Source organism: Oryzias latipes, chromosome 22, assembly GCF_053564925.1.
Source record: "Oryzias latipes strain Hd-rR chromosome 22, Olatipes_Hd-rR_3.1".
In the NCBI taxonomy this organism is placed as follows: domain Eukaryota; kingdom Metazoa; phylum Chordata; class Actinopteri; order Beloniformes; family Adrianichthyidae; genus Oryzias; species Oryzias latipes.
In genome coordinates, this window is record NC_136258.1 from 10,119,564 (window position 1) to 10,140,135 (window position 20,572).

Below are 20,572 nucleotides of genomic sequence, written 5' to 3' on the forward strand. Positions count from 1 at the left end.
AATAAAACTGCAACTCAAAAACAGGATTTCAGAATGGCGAGAAAAAAAATCGGCAACAGAGAAATATGATTTTGCTTTGGGTTATAGGTTTTGGTTGCAAATTATAGGTTTTGGTTCTCAATTTATGCATTTTGATTCTAAGATTTGGGGTTTTGATGCGCAGTTTTACGGTTTTGCTGTGCAATTCTTTAGGCGCTAAATTGACACCATAGAGGTTAATGCACGTGCACGGCAAATACGTAAAGACATTCTCAATCGAGCGCCGATTTACGGAGTCACCATTGAGAAAAAGAGAGAGCGCTAAACTCCAGTGGGAAGGAGTCTGAGATTTTAATGACGGCTTATGAAGATCATACGTCCATCAAAAAAGTAGTACGGCTGCATCATCAGCAAAAGAAAGAGTTTCTGCTTGGAGAAAAATAACAGACAAAGTAAACGCAAGAGGTTCTATCTCATTTCTATTTTCATTGTGACGCATATATATATATATATATATATATATATATATATATATATATATATATATATATACATTCTCTCTCTTTCTCTCTCTCTCTCTCTATATATATATATGTATATATGACTTATTCAACTTAAATGAATTACTTTAATCTGTAACACGTATTAAAATATTTTTTTACATCTCAAATTTGCATATTTATTTAACTAAATGTCATATTACTCCAATTCAAATAAATACTTTCCCATCTTAATTTATACTTCTTGAACTCTCATATGTCTAATTTTGAACCTGCAGATATACTCATTTTTATAACAATAAAATGACAAAAACAAAATGGATTTGCAACATGAAACATTATAACTGACATTTTCTCTGACTTTAACATTACACCACTAACCAGTAGTGGTACTAAAAAACCTCATCATTCTCTCCGTCCCTCTCACTCACGGTGCAGAAAGAATTAAATATAATAGGACCAAATAACACGGCAAAACACAGTAAAACAGCAAAACAACTAAACAAATTTAGACAAAAACCCACACAGGGAATGATCTAAAAGTAGCACCAAAGTTACACCTACTTAATTGAATTAATTTGAATGAAAAAAAAACTGTCTGAAAACTACCTGTTATTTTTAAGCTGACTTAACTAAAAAAATATTTATCTTAACTGAAGCAAATAATTAAGTTAGATCAAAGTATAAAAGTTTATTTTTCCAACATCCATACGTGGTCTTATCACCCTCTCACGGTGGAAAAAGTATTATCTGAGCTTCTTCATCCACTAAATCATCTTCAAATGGACACGCCATGCTGCTTCACCTCTCTGAAAACAAACTAACCTTCAACTAAACCTGCTCCAGACCAGGTTATGATCAGAGCATGAGTTGCCATGGCAACTTGACATACCCCTGAAACAAACCTCCATTTCTGGAACCAAAAGCTGAGGTTATCTGCTTCTTCAGCCTCAAACTTACCGTGGGAGCTAGCATAACTGGCTTTCTGGAATACCCCCCAGATTATGTTCAGAGCATGAGTTGCTATGGCAACTTGACATATCCTGAAACATACCTCCATTTCTGGAACCAAAAGCTGAGGTTATCTGCTTCTTCAGCCTCAAACTTACCGTGGGAGCTAGCATAACTGGCTTTCTGGAATACCCCCCAGATTATGTTCAGAGCATGAGTTGCTATGGCAACTTGACATATCCTGAAACATACCTCCATTTCTGGAACCAAAAGCTGAGGTTATCTGCTTCTTCAGCCTCAAACTTACCGTGGTAACTAGCATAACCTGCTTTCTGGAATACCCCCCCGAAATTTCTACTTTTGTAAATTCTCCCATAAATTTTGGAACCAATTGGAACGTTTTGTAAACACCAAATTTAATTGTAAAATTATTATAAATTTCAAACAAATTGTCAAATATTTCAATTCTGATGATAAAAAAGTAGAAAATAGTATTCGTTTGTTACTTTTCCAATCTAAATTTTACATACAAACATGCAGATTAAAAAAAAAAACAATTCCAAATTTTACTGTATTTAAGATAGAGAAGTTTCAGTTTTATGAATACATTAAAAAGATGAACCCAACAAAGGCAAGTAAAACTTGAACAATTTTTGCTTTTTTGTTTGATATTTAATCCCCTCCTCTAAGAAAACTTTGTTTTGTAAATATTATTATTATTTTTTTGTGTATTCTATTTATATATTTTAAGATATTTCTTAGCAAACTCTATTTTTGACATGTCTATTACTTACTGTAATTGAATAAGTTTGGAATGATAACATTAGTTATTGCGGCTGATGTTCTATTTGATTCCTTGATGTTGTGTTTTGTACTTTGATATTATGTTCAATAAAGCTGAAAAAAAAAGAATCCTGTCCCGTCGCCTATTAGTTCAAAGCCCCACATCCACGTAAAATTAGGCTCAGCTCAGCAGTAAAAATGCGAAAAGTATAAATTATAATTGTTAACTGAGAAGTGAAAGCAAAAAAAGGAAAGAAATGAAAAAACAAAAGTTGAAAATACAAGCATGCATTTTTCATTTGGTAGAGTTTAAAGTTTTTTCTTTTTAATTCAAGTTTCATGTGTACTTGTGTCTTTAAAAATAGTGAATGAATGAATAGAAAATAGCCTTGATAGTGCGTTCATTTTTTAAAAGAAAAGAGGAATATTATGATTTGAGAGATATTTTTACATTTAATCGTGTAGAGCAAGAACAAATGTAAAATGGAAATGTCCTGTTTTTGGAATAAAACTTTGGAATTGTTTGGATAAAGATACTAAATTAGTTAATATTGTTAAAAAACGGTTACTGTTAAAAAAGGCCAATTTAGTTAAATCAAAATTTGTATTGGTAAATGTGTATGTATTTTCTATCTGTGTACATATGTCTGTATGTGTATGTATGGGGTTTCATTCACTTTAAGATTATCCTGATTTGACCACATAAACGTTACCTGCACGGTTCAGTACTCAGGTATTTTTCTCTGAATCACTGACTGACATTTGCTCAAGATTTCCTGGATCGATTTTAAGTGAATTGAATCAAATCAGATTATTCAAAATGAACCAATTTCGACTATGAATCGTATCTGCAACCTCAAATTGTGAAATGAATCAAATTATTGTTAATCTGAATCGTTACACCTTTAATTTTAATGTATATCCAAACTCATGTTTGGATATTTTCTCTGCTGGTAAATTAAGCATTGAAATGATTTAATTCACACATTAAATCTACTGTTATTTGGTGAGTGCCCAGCAAGAAACATGTCAGCATCAAGACTGTTTCATTTCTACACCACACTACACATGTGACAATAAAAAAAACCTGCTAACATAAAAAAAATGTGCAAAACAAAACAAAAAACAATTTAAAAAAAAACAGTTGTTTATTGTAAAATAATAGTAAAGACCGCCAATAAAGTTATTTTTAACTGTTGCTGGTTCTTGGTATAGAAAGAAAAAAATTGTATCTTGATTTGTGCAATAACACAAACTTTTATTTTGACTTGTGTTTTTTTTCTTAATAGAAAAATAACAAAACAACTTCTCTTGCGTGAGCTGTCATTGCAAACCGATGCTCTCTCTATCTGTGAGGGGGGGACAGATGCGATCACCTCTCTCCTATGCCCCCACCCCCACCCCCCACTTCAAAGGTGCTCTTGAGTGGGCTCCGTACTCTTGTTCTGCCCGTCTGCTGGTTCCACGCGTCCCGCACCGCGATGCCTCGAGGGTTCTTGGTGAAAAGGAACCGCAGAGGAGCGGTGTTTTACCGCTCCCACTCCCAGAGCACCAGTGAGCGACCCGGAACCACCGAGGAGGGCGCCCTCAATGAAGCAACACGCGCGGAAAAGCCCGGGTTGCGTGGAGTAGAATCCGCGGAGTCCCGCAAAGACTCCGCCGGGGTCAGCGAGGCGTGGAGCCCGCACATCGAGTCCACGCTGGAGGCGGAAGCAGAGCGACGCGCGCAGCTACCGGACACCGAGGAGGAGGTGAGCGTGGTGGACGTCTTGGGTTTGGACGGTGACTTGTCCTGCTTCTACGCTCCTCCGCCTCCAAACGGCGTGACTCTAATCGAGTCCTGCAGCTCGGTGAAACCCGTGAGCGCGAGGCTATTGGAACATCAGAAGCACATCTCCTTCACCGGGAGCTGCCTGACCTCCTCCCCGGTGCCGGAGGTACCGGACCTGGCGTTTTTGAGCAACCCCACACCAACTGCAATTCCCGCGTCCATTGAAAAACTCCTGGGGGACAGCAGCCGTCCCTTTACGCAGCCCCACGGCATCACTGACAAGTATGAGATTTCTCACATGCACGTGTTCCCGCCACTGACTCTGGTGACTCCGGAGCAGCAGCACGCGGCAAGAAAACGCTCATTCCTGCAGGAGCCCCACAGCAAACACCACAGCAAGCAGGGCAACCCATCCAAGAAGCCTAAAATCAACCGGAAACTTAACTTCGAGGATGAGGTCACCACCTCCCCGGTTCTGGGGCTGCGCATCAAGAAGGAGAGTCCTGAGGTGAGGAGGCAGAGGGAAACCACGTCCACTCCCACGGCGCAGCCGCTGGGGGAGTTCATCTGCCAGCTGTGCAAAGAGGAGTACCCCGACCCCTTCTCTCTTGCGCAGCACAAGTGCTCCCGCATCGTGCGGGTGGAGTACCGCTGCCCAGAGTGCGACAAAGTTTTCAGCTGTCCCGCAAATTTGGCCTCTCATCGGCGGTGGCACAAGCCTCGCCCCGTGATCAGCCAGGGAGTAGAGACCAACCGGGTCTCCCCGTTAAAGGAAACCCGCGCGCTCCTGCAGCAGGAGGAGGGTAAGGAGAACGAGCTACTGCGCACCAACCTGCACCACGGTGCCGCTGACAGCTCCCGCAGCAGGCGCGAGCAGCCTCTGCTCCTGTTTCACGGGCGCTCTCGGGAAAGCCCCGACCGGAACCCATACCGGAACCCGTCTGAGAGGTGCGGGGAACTGCAACAACCGCAGATGAGAGCCGCAGACAGCCCGCCGTCTAGCCTGCTTCTGCGGAACGGTGACCCACATGAGCGCGCGGACGTGCTGCCCCCGCCGTCACTCACGCACCCCCATCTCTCCAACCCCCCGTTCATTCAGGCCCTAACAGAAGAGGAAGTGTACGAGTGCCGGTACTGCGGGAAGAAGTTCCGCCGGCAGGCTTACCTGAAGAAGCACCTGGTTACGCACGAGATGTCGCGGCCCACATCGTCATACAACCAGAAGGTGAACGGCAGCCAGAGCCAGCAGGTGTTTCTCTGTCACCTGTGCGGCGCGCGCTTCCCGTCCGTGGAGATCAGGGACAAGCATCGGCTGTGGCACGCAATGAGGGACGAGCTGCTGGTGGAGACGCTCCAGGGACGCAGAGCGGACGTTTTTCATGCGCACGCAGACGAGAGAAGCCCCGGCGAGGGCGAGCACCAGCAGATCTTCACGTGCAAGTACTGCCCGTCCACGTTCTTCAGCTCACCAGGACTCACGAGGCACATCAACAAGACGCACCCCACGGAGAACCGGCAGGTGATGCGGCTCCAGATGACGGTGCGGCCGTGAAGCGCGCACGAGCCCATCCATTCATGGAAACGTGTCCGTGACTGTTTTGCTTCACTTTAAAAACGATAACTAGGTTTCTAAAATGGAAAAGTTAATTTGATCCATAAGTAAAGTTTACGTCATGAAAACAAAAAACGCTTTTATAGGCACAGCAATTCAAAGGAACTGTCCAGAGTGCTGAAACGAAATCCCTCCAAACATTTGCAGTAAATCTATCTTCAATCCTGAAAAGTTTGGGACATTTTTTTAAAGCCCCCAGATTATATATGAGGAAGAAAATACTGTGAAGTAACGCACTTATTTACTGCTTAATTTTAATATAATTAAATAGTGGAAAAAACTCCAAAACACACTCCTTATACTTTGTGTCTGATTTAGAAAATATAAAACATAGCACAATCATAAGAACACAAAAGTTCAGGAAAAGTAGCTCAATACCTGAACAAATTCAAGGAGAAAAAAATGTTGAAGTGCTTTAATATAAAGATAATCCACATTGAAGCTCAGAAACAGAACTTAACTGTTTGTTAAATGACTCAATCAGTTGACCTCTCAATGTTTTATTTTCCAACATAATTATTTTAATGTTCATACTACTAGTCAAAAAGTATCGTCTTTATTGTTATTTTGGTCTGAATATTTGCTAACTGCCTTTAGCTTTAGACTATACCTGGTTCTATGAAGCCTATACAGTAATATTTTAATATGTTAGAAAATGGATGTGGAACTTATGAGTGTTATCAATAAACGTCTGAAATGATCAATGAGCGTTGCCTTCGTTCAAAAAGAAGCACCCATGTTGAGAATCAGGCAGTCGCCACAGATAATTTATTGTCAAGGTCCATCATCACACCTGAAACAGATGATCCACCCTAACAGAGCAGATTCAACAGCAACACTTTGTGTGGAGTATGTGAGCATGTTGCTGCTCAGGACATGCAGTGGGAGCTGAAGTCATGCAGTTTGGACATCAGTAGTGATGCAACGGTTTGTCCTCCAACACACACACACACACACACACACACACACACACACACACACACAGATCTCAGCTCAATTTGCTGTTACAATACTTACAAAAATGCTTTGGAAAACCTGCAGACTTTGGTTTCTGCCTTTCAGAGATCTTAAATAAAACCGAATTTTTTGAGGAATATTTACAGGTTATAAAACTATATTCAGTGAATCATCAAAGCATCATCAAGGCTCAATTTTTGTTATGTATATTCAAAGTGGAAAAAGCATGTAAGAGCATAAACATGTTTTTTGTTCATGCGCTGCGACAAAGGTTGTGACTGAACAGGAGTTATCCGTTTACAGCAGGGTCAGAACCAGCCCAGGAGGCAGCAAACAAACAAACATAACAGTTCAAATCATCCACAGTTAAAAAGAGCAATACTGAGCTGACTTCAAACAAATACATTGGAAAAAATTATTTGACCAAATGTAAAAAGAACATGACACTTTTTTTGCATTCAAATACAGCAAATTCCCACAACATGAAAAAACAAATTAAGATAGAGAGATGACCTTATGAAGATGTAAGCTGTCAATATTTTTACTTTCAAGTCAAGTAGCACAAAGTAAAATCGAGAGGCCCTTTTCAGGTGAGGACAAGAGAGATTTCTTTTCCAAAACTGCAGTTTTCAGAAAAAAACAATGGATCCCAGATACGAACGAATTAAATACTGACATTGAGGTCAAACCTTCACCCAAATCCAAACAAATGTTGAATCTAAACAATGGTTTTCAGTGGTCTTTGTCCTCCAGATTAATATGGAGAACAAGAACTAAAGTGACGTGGGGATGTGAATGTTTGGAGTGGAATGTGTGAACTAATTCTGATAGATGTACCACAAAAACAAACAAATCTTGTAGTGTGAATTTATTATTAGTCGTTTCTTTTCTGTTACAGGAAATTTGGCATTTTTTCGCTCATATTTCTGCAGGTAGAGCGACGACCTTTCCTTACACTGTACATATTTCAACAGATATGCATATATTTACTAATGAGTATGTGCCAATGTTTCACACAAACAGACATATTTTTACGTATGTTTATATATATATATATATATATATATATATATATATATATATATATATATATATATATATATATATAAAAGACAGTATATGACCTTTCTGTTCTGAGTGAAAACACAATTTACAGTAAAAAATAAAATAAAAGAACTAAAAAGAATTGAAAGAACATCAGTACTTGTATATATTTTATAGCAACATTTAACAGAAAAAAGCAAACCATAACCATAAAAAACTGTAACAAGTGCTTCCTCCTTGATCATTTCGTCCTTTTCAGGTTGTAGTGTCTTTTTCTGCTTTGTGAAAGACAAACACCTTTGTCTTTAAGTTAACAGTTTCTAATAATAGCTTCTTTTCAGGTAGGCTGGGGATTTACTTAAAATTCAATTATAACGGCTTTGTTTGGTTGAATATCTACAAATTTATGGAGTTGTGAAGGAAAACTCTGGTTGGAATAAGTGTCCTTTATCTACGAGAGGACTGACCAGAACCAGCCTAATGGTGAATGAACAAAAATAGACTTTTACCTTCCTTTCTTCATACAACACTCTACATCCATGTTGTTGCATGCGCACACACTGATGGCAGCATTAGTACAAATATACAGGTTCCTTATGACCACATTCACAGCGCACACACACACACACACACACACACACACACACACACACACACACACACACACACACACACACACACACACACACACACACACACACACACACACACACACACACACACACACACACACACACACACACACACACACACACACACACAGTTGTCCCTAGGTTTCTCATGTTGACAGTGTGGCAAACATCTGGGTTACATTGGTGTTTACGCAGATCCTCACATGGCACAAGGTTCATTAAACTAATACTGCACTGCTTCAATGTGTCCAGCTTTCCTATGGAGGCATTTCCAGCATGCTGCCTCTACTGTGGCTGTTCTTTAAGCAAAGCTGCAGCTCTAAAATACAGTAACTTGTGTATCTGACAGTGTAACAGTAGCGATAAAGGATATGAACGAAGCTTAGTAACACTTTAGATGGTTATAATGATGAAGCCAATCACTTTTTCACCTTTAGAAAAATCTGAATTATTTTCATTTATTTTTAACCTGTGTCAATTTGATGAATATGGAGCATGGACGGTGTGTGAAGCTTAGGTCTTGTTGGCAGATCCAGACGACCGTCGCAGCTTCATCGACATGCGGCTTTTGCTAGTCCGAGGAGAAATGGGGGACGCTGAGTCGCTCCCGGCATCCCCAAGAGCCGGACTTTCTCCCCGAAGAATCTCTAGGCAGGAGCCTGAGGAGGGGAGAGGTGGGAGGAAGAGGAGGAGGCATCAGGAGTGGGAATGTCATGGAGCAGGAGGAGGAGGAGAAAGGGGATGAATGGGTGAAGGAGCAACAAGAAATTGACATCTCATTCCATGATGCTCTGCAGAGGCAGGCTGTTGTCACATGAGGGACTCGAACACACACACTGTACGGTACAGACACAGACAACACAGGACCTCTGTGAAGGTATCGCTCAAATCACCAGACGTGTTTGTAAAATCTGGAAAATGTTTAAGTATTTACGACAAACTGTTTTAGAAAAATAGATTCCAGCTCATATTTGCAGTTCCATCAGTTGTTAGTGACAGAAACTAAGACTATTTTATATATTTTATCAAATAATCCCTTCTAAATTCAAGCTTACTTAAGGTACAGAACTAAATATAGTTTAAAAAAGTAACCTTACCTTGACAGTTAACGCAAAAGACTAGTATTAAATACAACTCAGAGTTTTTAGGCTAGATTCCAATTTAGTTGCCTTAAAATGGTGGATCCCCCCCCCCCTTTTTTTATACTACATCTGGTTCATTGACTGTATATGAGAACTGGACAGTGACCCCTCCCCCTGGCGTTCCAAACAGGAAGTACCTGCTGGTTCCAAGAAGCAAAAATCCCATAGACTTCTATTGAGAAATAAACAGCTGTTACTCAGTCGATCTATTTGTCAGAATAACCATTCTTGCTCTGATACCTTTTAAACATGTTCTTGCTAATTCTAATGTCTTTTTCTTGATTATTTTTTAAGTTATTTAAGTTATAAAATAACAATCACTGATAAGTGGCTGGTGAGGCACTGATGTCATCGTCAGTTACAAACAAATTAACCTTACAGAGTAGCTTAGTCATCATTTGATTAAAGTGTGTTGTTTAAATTTTAATTTCAACATTTTTCTTCAGTATACAAACTGTGGCATAGGAAAAAAAAATGGAACATTTTATTATTAGGGGGCAGAAGTCGTTGGTAGGGAGGCAAATGGGAACACAGAGTGGAAGGCCATTAAAAATGAAAGGATCAAAAGTACAAATTTCAAATAGTTTTATTTTCGTTACAGTTAATATTAATTTTAAGACAGCGGTTCTTTTAGCTGAAGTGCTATTACTAATGCTTAGAAAATAATGCTAAACAAAATTAAAGAATAACTGGACGGCTGCACTTGACTTGCTACCGCTAATTCTATAATTTTTTAGCCGCAGTGTCACATTCTCTGGGATCATCAAAGTGCCTTTAGACATGCGTACTGCATAACCTCACCTAGTGTATTTTCTAATGTGCATTTTTACCAGATAAAAAGGCTTAAAGGGTCACAAACTGGCACCAACGTTATCAGACAGTTGGCCAAAACTACGGAAAAGAAGTGATTAAAAATAAAGCGTCTTTTATGATGTTGGAAAGACTGAATTAGTAAAGCGCATGCGTCAGCTGCAGCTCCAGTCAGTGTGTGTGGTGCAGGGGGCCTCACCTGCCTCTGTCGTGTTTTTCAACAGGAAATATATAAATTCGCTTTTTTTTTTTTAAACCACAAAAATGTTGAAAAACCACAAAGAAAGTATTCATAGAATACACGTCTACAAATACCTTTTTGATTTTTAATGAAAAAAAAATATTTTCTTTAATTTATGTTTTTTTTTAAGCTGTATTTTTCAGGTGACGCTGTGCCTCACCTGTCCCCCATGACTGCATCTCACCGTGTTGAACGTTCAAAAGATTCTCCCAAGCCCACTGTCAGTGTGGACTTCCAACAAGCTCACTCCTGATTGGTGTGTCGGGCTGCCATAGAAACGTTGACTCTGGCCAACTCGGACCAATCACTACCTCACATCATCTGACTCCAACATGGCAGCGTCATGTGACTGAATTGCCTTCATTTGATTAGCTGGAAGAAATCCATTTTCTTTGGTTGATGTCACTCAGTCCAGTTCTTTTGTACAGTCAATGGCCCGGTTATGAAGAATTTGCAGTTATATCCTTTAATAAAGGATGCTAATAAAGTGGTTTTAAAACTAAATTCTCTATTTGTAGGCATACCATTCACAGCTAGCATGAATAACTTTCTGCTTCAGTCCCTTTCCCTTCACCCTGAGCAGGTCAACGCCTTCTAGTGGTTTAGGGACCAGCAGATAAATAACACCATGGTCCTCTGATGACAGGACTTGAGGAAAGGAAATATACATAAAGGGATAGGAAGTCAAAGATAACAAGGATAGGGAAAGAAATGTAAAAAATAAGAAGACAGGACAGGGAAGTAAAATCAGGAAAGGATGTAAAGTTTGGAAGACAGGACACAAAACAAAAGTAGGGAAAAAAACAAAGGAAATGGAAAAACCAGATAAAAAGCCAAAACAAAAATAGTCAGACATGATGAAAAGGAAACAGCGTTTAACAGAATACATAACAGTTAGGAAGCATGAGACAGAAAAGCTCGGTCTCTATCCCATAACACTGTCAAAAGGGAAAAAGTACACTGAACAAATAAAGACAATAAAAAGGCATTTAAAACAGCCTGTGTTCATGTTCCTTACTATGCTTCATATGCTTACCGGTCCTAGGTTTGCCTAAGTGTGTTTATGTGTGTGTAAGCAGTGCTGCATCATATTAAACCCCAGAACAGAGGAGCATAACAGTGAGGTTAGAGGTAGAGTTTCACAAGGTCAGAGCTTTGTTTCAGGTTTACAAAAACCAAACACCCAAAATTACAGAGCAAGTGAACAGAAAGAAGAGCAGAAACCTCTTAGTGTCCGAGAAGGTTGCGTGTCACCTTCAACCCCCCCCAGAGCCAGTTTAGCATGAGTATGACAATACAAACAGAGCTGGGTATCCAGACAATTTGTAGGACTACTGAGCATTAAAGAAGTCATTTTTGTTCACTATTGATCCCCAACGGAATCATTTAGTTACTGACAGAACAGACAGAAATGCAGGATTTGTGATGTTTAGCAGCAAAAAAATCTCACAAACACCAAATTATTTAGAACTTTTCTAATTTGGTTTCAACTTTGTGCAAATATTGTTTATTTTGTGTTAGTTTCGCCTGTGAAGAGTAAACATTAAAAAAATAAAATGAAAGTTTCTGAGAAAAGATCTTAGCATTCTTACTACAAAAATCCTATAATTTCCTAAAATCAATAATAACGTTTTCTTGTTTGAGAAGTAGTATTGCATTTTGGAGTGAAATCAGTCTTTAGTTAAAGTCAAATCAACACACCGATAATAAGTAGGTACTGGATTTTCAGAGAAAAACAAAAGCAGAAAAAGAATTTTGAAGAAAAAAAAACTTTTTCCTTTTTTTTTTTTTTTTTACAGGAAATTTCAATAATTAAAGATTTGAAAGGACTTTGAACTGACAAATCAATCCCAATACTGAACGGCCCTCAGTGAGGAGCTGAAAGTGACACCACCTTTGAGAAGGTCCCTATGAAAACATGCAGACCTGTTAGAGGAGAAAACACTCAGGAAAAAAACAGATAAGCACAACATAGAGGAATCAGCGGTGAGTATAGGTCAGGCTGAAATGTCAGAAGAAAGAACCGATCAGAATGGAGCGTGCCGATCATGTGACCAGGCTTACCTTTCAGCCACAGGCATACAGTGAGACAAAATGATCTAAAGGAAGGGGGGGGGGGACAAAAAAGATATAAAGAAAAATAAATTAAAAACAAAGGGTTAACAGTGGGGAAAAAAAAAAAAAACAGGAAGAGAGAAGAATCATCATTGTGCTGTTATGGGAGTAAATCAGCTAACACAATAAAATGGGGAGACAGGAATCATAAAGATCAAGGTCATTAAAGTGGCCACGGACTGCTGACGTTTGGATCAAGTGGAAAAGTTGGGTCCACTTTATCCAAATACTGAGGCCACGAGAGCGCACTGGTTAGCACCAATGCCTTGCAGCAGACACACCAAAACTGAAGGATTTAAAGCCCAAATGAATGAACATATAAACAGAACATAAGAGGTTCAGGTTATGCCAGATGTTATAGAGCTTAAAAGCAGCTCAATCATTATTTAGAGGGTCATGAAAATACCTGACAGATACGTTTGTGAAACAAGGAGCAGCTGGTGAAGAAAACCAAATTCACACCATCACACATTTCTTCCATCATGTCATGGAGTCTTTACAAAATGTACAAAAAAAAGCACGTATTTGTATTTATTGTTAAGGTGAGTGGAACAATGGGCGGTCAGCGGTGCTGATTTTTTGCTGGATAATGTGAAACATCGGAAAGCCTTTGCATCCATGAAGTTTCCCTGGTACTTCCTGCTGACAGGTACCAGCTAACGTTTGGAGCAATCGGAGTTAAATACTTACATTTTTTATAGATTTTAGAGCAACAAAAGAAAACATACCAAACAAAAACGTCAAAGAAGAGTAAAAAGCAACTGACACAAAAAAACGAAAAAAATCAATACCAAAGCTTTTTAAACATCTGCATCATCAACACACAACTATGTTTCTTTAAAGTCCCACTCCAATCATCTTTTGATCTATTGTAAAAGTTTTCCCAGTGGTATTTTAATTATGTTAATGGTGGTTTTAGCCAAAATAAAAGAAACTGTGTTATTTCCTAGGACATAGTTGTTGCAGAGCGGCAATAGTTCATTAGAGTTATGGGAGGGACTGTTGGCATGGAGAAAACCCATCCCCTCTTCCCCTCCTGGTTGCTGAGAGCTCAGAGCAGGGAGCTTGTGACGGCCCAGCGTATTTTTTGTCACAAATAAGCTCTTCTTCAAATTTTTAAGCAATTTTAAGCTCAATTTTCTTAATACATCTCCTCCTTTATCAGAAAAATGCCAAAGGAATTAGGGCTGTGTACTGGCACGATTCTGGCCAAATGATACGTATCACGATACGTTACATATTGCGACACATCCAAAGACAGTACCTAAAAATGTTTCCATTCATTCATCTTCTAATCTGTTTGTTCCCTATGGGGGTCACGGGGCTGCTGGAGCCTATCCCAGCCACTTGCGGGCGAAGGCTGGGGACACCCTGGACAAGTTGCCAGTCTGTCGCAGGGTCACGACCACACACCCATTAACACTCACACCTAGGGACAATTTAGAGTAACCAATTAATGCATGAAGCATGTTTTTGGACAGTGGGAAGAAGGCGGAGTCTCTGGAGAAAACCCACGCATATACAGGGAGAACATGCAAACTCCAAACAATAAAAGTCCCCCATTGGTTCTGTTTCAGGTCCCCCAGCAGGGACTTGAACCAGGGGCCTTGTTGCTGTGAGGCAGGAGCGCTAACCACTGTGCCACCGTGCAGCCTTTTCAATATTTTTTTAAGAGTCTGAATTAGAAAAAAACTCGATCTGAAATTTAATACGCCTTTCATTGCAACAAAAATGGCAAAATTAATTTTATTAAATGATCACAGCGTTAAGCACTGCTACTGTATCTCAAGTTGCTTTTTACCCAAGCAAATTCATGGTGCTTTTCTTGTGATTAATTAAGAATTATTTGTTCTTAAAGGGAACAGAATTTAATTTGACTTAACCAATAAGGTTCTAAACGTATGCCTGAGGAAATAAAGTGTTGTTTTTCCCCCAACATTGCTTAATGTAGCTTCTCCAGTACTCCAGTGAACGGGTGCTTCAAAAATAAACTACAAAAAAAGCCAATTCTTTCCAGAAATATTAACTTGTGATGAGGCAGCATGACAGGGTGAAGGATGGTGCTTCAATGTTGCCAAGATGGTTTATAAATTTGACAGTCTGCACTGCAGCTATAGCTCCCCTTTCTCACATGCGGAAGTATAAAGTATTTCACCACTCATCGCCACGACGATGACAGCGTTGTGCACATCACTCTGATCCATCAGATCACTGAATAAGAATCTATTGCTGTGAGGTTCTGCAGAACTTTGGCTCGTATTGCCGACAGCATTTTGAAGGAGGCTCCATGCATGAGTCGCTGCGCAGCTGCACTGTTACACTCGTTCTTATTTTAGCCTGCTACGAAGGACCGCAATCCACGTTTTTATACGTTACTGGCAGCAACATGACACAGAGTTTCAGTTTGGTACCCATCCCAAGTAAAAACTAAGTAGTGCAAGTCTCATAATAAAAACGGCAAGGCTGAACATTTATCACCAGTTGGTTCTTGTGAGATCTTGTAGTTGGTTTGTGCGGTGTAGAGCTGCTCAAAGAGGCTCAGTGTGTTGTGCTGCCAAATAGCGGTGGGGGTTAAAGTGGAAAACAAGATTCAGACACTGAAGGACGCTCATACATAATTAAATAACAGTATTTTAAATCAATATAAATTTTGCCACATGAAATATTGTGATTTATCGCCAAATTGATTTTTACCGACACCCCTAATGTTAAAAACACCAAAAACACTATTTTCATTGGAGTGGCTCTTTAAAGTATCAAGACATATTTATGAAGTGAATCCACAAACTGTGAAAAAGGGCATTAAAATTAAGTTTAGGTAAATAACTTTCATTCATTTGATTCAATGTTAGTCAAAGAATAAAAAACCTGATTTCACATTTAACATAACCCTCCATGTTGGAGACAGATGTGATCAGTATCAATGCAGAGTCAACAGGCTGTGTTTGATAGTCAGACTCAGAACTCCTTTTTGCTCGTCTGACATCTCTTTGTCTGATCAGATGTCAATTAACTCCTCAGAGATGCTCTGTACAGAAAGTATTGGGCTGAAATCCGTTTTGGACAAAAAGCAGAGCTCATCAGCTCCTGGGACGCTTTGAATCAGACTAGAAGTTGGCAAAATTGTGTGTATGGCAGCACTGGAAGCTGATTAGACGAGATTGACTTCAAAATATATTTTAAATAGTTCTGTTTTTTTCCAGGTTGTGACTAAAGTGGTCGATGGGATATTCCTGAAATGCAAACGTCAGGTCTTACCTGCATCTGAGGGTAAGTGAGAGCAGGGAGCTGGACTATACACCCGAGCGGCGTAATCCTCGAATGTAGTTTGCTCCTGGTGGTGCTGCACTATGGTTTCCAGGTAGCGAGCTCGCTCCTCATAACTGGGGTGACAGGTCAAGGTCAAAGTCCAAAGGAGAGGCAGGAGATAGTGACAAAAGAAAGCAAGGTTTAGCTGCAAAGGGGAATGTCTTGGGGAGGGAATTTGGGTAAAAACGGTGACTACAACCCAGCAAACCTTTATCAATCATCAGAAATATCCAAAAACGTTTTTATCTGTAATCTCAGTAAGTAAACATCAATGAGTCACTTTATTTGTAGAGAACCTTTCACTAACATGCTGTAAAACACACGGTGCTTGATATCAAAGACTTATGTCACATAGGTTAACCCAGAAGAACCCAGACCAATTTTTCCTTAAAGGAAAATTATGTAGAATATACCACAGACCAAAAGCAAAAAAACAAAAAACATCAAGAGCTGCTCCAGTCGATTTTTGATTCATCTTCTATAGCCTGTAAATTTGCAAAAGCTGAAAATGTCACTTAAAACATTAAAAACTTCAAAATTTGAGACAAAAGATTACTTTAAAAACAAAAGCACAAAAAAAACAAGAACTAACAGAAAAAACTATGGCTGAAAATTTGGATTTTTGCAAATGTTCTTTTATTACATCCTTGTACCTAAAATTCTATAGTACAGACAAAAAGGTTTCTTTATTTTCATGACTATGAAAATTGTAGATTCACACTGAAGGCATCAAAACTGTGAATTAACACATATGGAATTAGATACATAACAAAAAAGTGTGAAACAACTGAAAATATGTCATATTGTAGGTTCTTCATAGTAGCCACCTTTTCACACTTTTTTGTTGTTATGTATCTAATTCCACATGTGTTAATTCATAGTTTTGATGCCTTCAGTGTTAATCTACAATTTTCATAGTCATGAAAATAAAGAAAACTCTTTAAATGAGAAGGTGTCCAAACTTTTGGTCTGTTCTGTATGTAAATCCACAGAAAATATGCAAATAGGAAAGAAAAAACAACCAAAATGTTTTTTTTTTAAATCCTAAAATCTGTGGTTAGATTTCAGTGTTCAGCAGAGTAAAAGTAAACCAGGACTTCAGCCGTCCATCTATCAGCGATAATCTAACTGGCAGAATGACATTTGCCCTCTCATACATTCAACCATGACAGACATATGCAGGACACGCCTCCAGGACACGCACACAGACAGCCCAGCATGCACACATTAGCCCCATCATCCCCAAACAGCATTACATTTTCGCAGCAAGCTCTTATAATGAAGGATTTTCATTGAGAGCGGAGCGTTTGTGTGTCTGTTTGATAAAGTCGTCCGTCTGTGTGTATGTAAGTGCAGTTAATGTCTTGCGTATGTGATGGGATTAGACCAATGAATCTTCAGAATGAAATCTGTGCATGTGTGGCTGTGTCACAGAGTGGCTCGGCCATCTGTAATAGCGCCTATGGGTTTTCTATTGAGTTAGAGAGCTGGTCTATGGGCCTCAGAAGGGGAAAGATTCAGGTCTAATGGTAACTGATTCAGTTAGACCCAATGATAATAACAGCAATATGGCTCCTTTAAAGAACACTGGCAGAATCCAGGAGAAAGAAGAAGGGTGAAGACGGGAAGAACTTAGGTATACTTCTGATGGACAAATGGGGCTGTCAAGCATCTTTCTCTGCATCCACCATCCTTTATTTCACAGGAGCTTATTGTTTCAAGCCTCTCGTACTGAGAAAGTGAGGAAATTAGGTGGGGAGTGATGTTGGGTTAGAGGTGCAAAGACGGTGAGAGGCTGATGAAGGAAGAAAACTTGCAAAAAAAACAATGGGAGACAGCAAGAGCGAGCAGGAACAAGGGGTGAAAATCCTGCTGAGGACTGCAGAAGAGGTGAGAGGTGAAGGGGAGCATTTACGTTAAAAAACAAAAGGCAGTTTGAGTCCATATGTGCACCTCCTTCAGAGAGGAGTAGGAGGTGCACACCGAGCCACCACCTCTCACTCCATGTGATCTCACCATTTGTGCTTTTCTTGATCTCCTCACCCCCATGCATGGCACTTATTTCCCCCTTTGGAGAGTCAAGTGTGTTGTGTGAAAGAGGGAGGTGTGTGAAAGTAATTCACTTAGGAAAAGGCAAACCACACCTAATCATTTTCATCAAGTTTTAATAACGTACAGCTGTATAGAGCAGCAGGGAAGGGTGGGACAAAGAAGAAGATATCTTTTGATAAGGCTGCAGTTTCATAGTTTCTGAGGCGACCAGGCATAAAGGCAAGGAAGAAAGAGGTCTGAAGACACAGGGATACACAGGGAGAAATCAAGGGGAAAAACATACAGAAACACGGTGCCACTGCTGAGATAAATGACAAGAACATCCCTTTACCTTTCTCCACTCTCTTCCTTTCTGCCTCTGTTCTCCTTTGTTCCTCTCAGTGAGGGTTTCTACCTGTGGACTTATGTCACTGTGTCACAAACTCCCACAGCGAAGAGGCAACTTCAACAGGGGCTGACATGCAAAACCCTTTTTTGGCTGTGATATCACTGTCATCAGTGCTGGAGGCAACACAGAAGGCAGACATAGCACAAGCAACCAAGGTGTTGAGTTTTTTTCCCCCTCTTTTTTTTGTAGTGTGACCAAATTTAAAAACTATTACTGCTTGAAAGTATACTCCTTTTTGTCATTTAGAAATATAAAAAAAAAACACAGAGTTGTGTGGAGGGGAAAAACAGAAGCATCAATGTGGGGTTGTTGTCATGACAACTCCCAATGAGGTCTATTAATACTGTGCTGGTCTCATTTATGATCACCTCACAGTAAATCCTGACATGCCTGGTCACTTCATTTTTCTAAGCAGAAGTCAGATAAAAAGAAAGTCAACTGTTTCAAAAAAATCAAAGATCTCTCCAGCATGAGAGGGCTGAAAAAAGGCAAATGTTTAAAAATACATTAGCAATAAAAAAATGAATTAATAAAAATCAAAGGCAGACTATTTTTATAGGTTTTATAGGGTACAGCTAACATAAAACACAGAGAACCAGATGCAGAATAAACTTCAGCATCTACATGCAAATGATTGAAAGCAGGAATCATATTTTCAGTGAGAGTTCAGTTAAATGTGAAAGAACTTACATACATTCATGAACCCATTTAACTAACTTGAGGAAAAATACAAAAAAATTTAAGCACCACTCCGATCACCTTTTGATCTTTTTTTAAAGTGTTATGATTTTGCTGTTTCAAGCCAAAACTAAAACACCTGCGTCGTTTTCTAAGACATGGTTTCTGCAAAGTGGCCTGGCCTCTTTAGAAATTCATCTCTGAGTTGTCGACTGTTGGCCCTCATATCCCATCATCCATCCCTTTGTTTACAATCTCCCGGTAGTTTCCAGCCCCTCCCACCACCAATCTAACATTACTGGAGCAACAAAAATGGCAGTATTTGAGCTATCCAGCTGTACAGTTTCGAACCAGATGCCAATTTAGACAACGAAAAACAAAGATATTCATGGCTCTAGTCGTCTACAAGTGGATGCTTTAGAATGGAGTGGAGCAGGGAGCTTGTGGCCTGCCAATTGTAGTACCCACATTACACCTACAAGCTTTTTTAAATAGCATTTTTCATCGGCATAAACTATCTTTAAAGTTGTAATTCATGAAAATAGTGCTACAACAGTGACGTGCACAGGATTTTAGAGAGGCAGCAAAAACCCTTTTTTTTGTCCATTACACAATATGTAAATTAAGACAATTTTTAAAATAAACTAGCACCATATTTTCTGGACTATAAGCCTTTACTTTAGGCACATGCTTTGGACCCTGAGGCGTATTCAATGATGAGGCAAATTTATGCATTCTTTTTACGGCCACTAGGGGAGCTCGAGCAGATGAGGTAAGTGTGGGACATGGGGAAGATGATGTACATGTTGCTGCCTCAAACAATCTCAGAGAGGTAGCTGAGTGTATAAACCCATTTCCAGCAACAAGCCCATTTATTTTGACAGACCCACAAGCTGCCAAACAGCATGGAGGTCAATTCTGCTCTTAGACCTCTCAGTCATGGTGCAACAAAAAGAAACACCCATGCTCAGCGGCATCCCACAATCCTTTGGTGCCATGAGACCCAACGTGCACATGACCACCACTACAATATGACGCAGCTTTCAAGTTAAAAGCAATCATTAAAAGCAGGGTGAAAAAATCCACCATCACCAACGGGTTTGTGAAAGATGGTCTGCTGCGTGACGGAGAGGACAGCGCGTTGTCATTAAACAAATTAATGTAAATAAGTTCATTCACTTTATCATAGATTTGGAAGACAACCGAAGCAATAAAATATTGGACGTTATTTATTTTGGCATTGTACTGCAGGCACAATCACCATGAAGTTTAATACAGATGGTAATATTTTAAACATATTTACAAGTTTTATCCCCAGAATGCAGAAATTATTAATCAAATTTAATGGTATTATCATAACCTGCGATCACATGTGTAAAATATCTTTGATCGGATCAAAGATCGGATTAGAATTGAACTGTGTACGTGGTCCCAGAAAAACTTCATCCGATTATAACAAGCGTTTACACTTTAGTTTGGAATAAATCATTTGGACATGCGCAGAACTATCCAAAATGCTGGAAACGACCGTAGAAGAAGAAATAGCGAGTTCCGTTGTAAACAAACAAAGCTGCGGAATAGAGGGAGATGATCTTCTTAACGTGCTTT

General features: G+C 39.5%; 2 protein-coding genes across 11 annotated transcripts in view; one reads left to right on the forward strand and one right to left on the reverse strand.

Moving 5' to 3' along the window:
• The first annotated feature begins 3,612 nt into the window (after nucleotides 1-3,612).
• On the forward strand, nucleotides 3,613-6,300 carry insm2 (insulinoma-associated 2). Its single transcript, XM_004082708.5, has one exon. The coding sequence runs from the start codon at nucleotides 3,695-3,697 to the stop codon at nucleotides 5,534-5,536; it is 1,842 nt and encodes a 613-aa protein (XP_004082756.3). The 5' UTR covers nucleotides 3,613-3,694; the 3' UTR covers nucleotides 5,537-6,300.
• A 1,911-nt stretch (nucleotides 6,301-8,211) lies between these two features.
• ralgapa1 (Ral GTPase activating protein catalytic subunit alpha 1) overlaps nucleotides 8,212-20,572 on the reverse strand; it is a 94,279-nt gene continuing 81,918 nt past the window's right edge. For 7 of the 10 annotated variants that reach the window (XM_078940383.1, XM_023951897.2, XM_078940379.1 and 4 more), the window contains 2 exons: nucleotides 15,796-15,920; nucleotides 8,212-8,888 (listed from right to left, as the gene is read on the reverse strand). In XM_078940383.1, the coding sequence (XP_078796509.1) occupies nucleotides 8,743-8,888; nucleotides 15,796-15,920 (271 nt within the window). In that variant the 3' untranslated portion in view covers nucleotides 8,212-8,742. Of the gene's footprint in view, nucleotides 8,889-12,486; nucleotides 12,522-15,795; nucleotides 15,921-20,572 lie in introns of all 10 variants that reach the window. The other 3 variants (XM_078940384.1, XM_023951898.2, XM_078940380.1) reach the window with 1 other exon arrangement.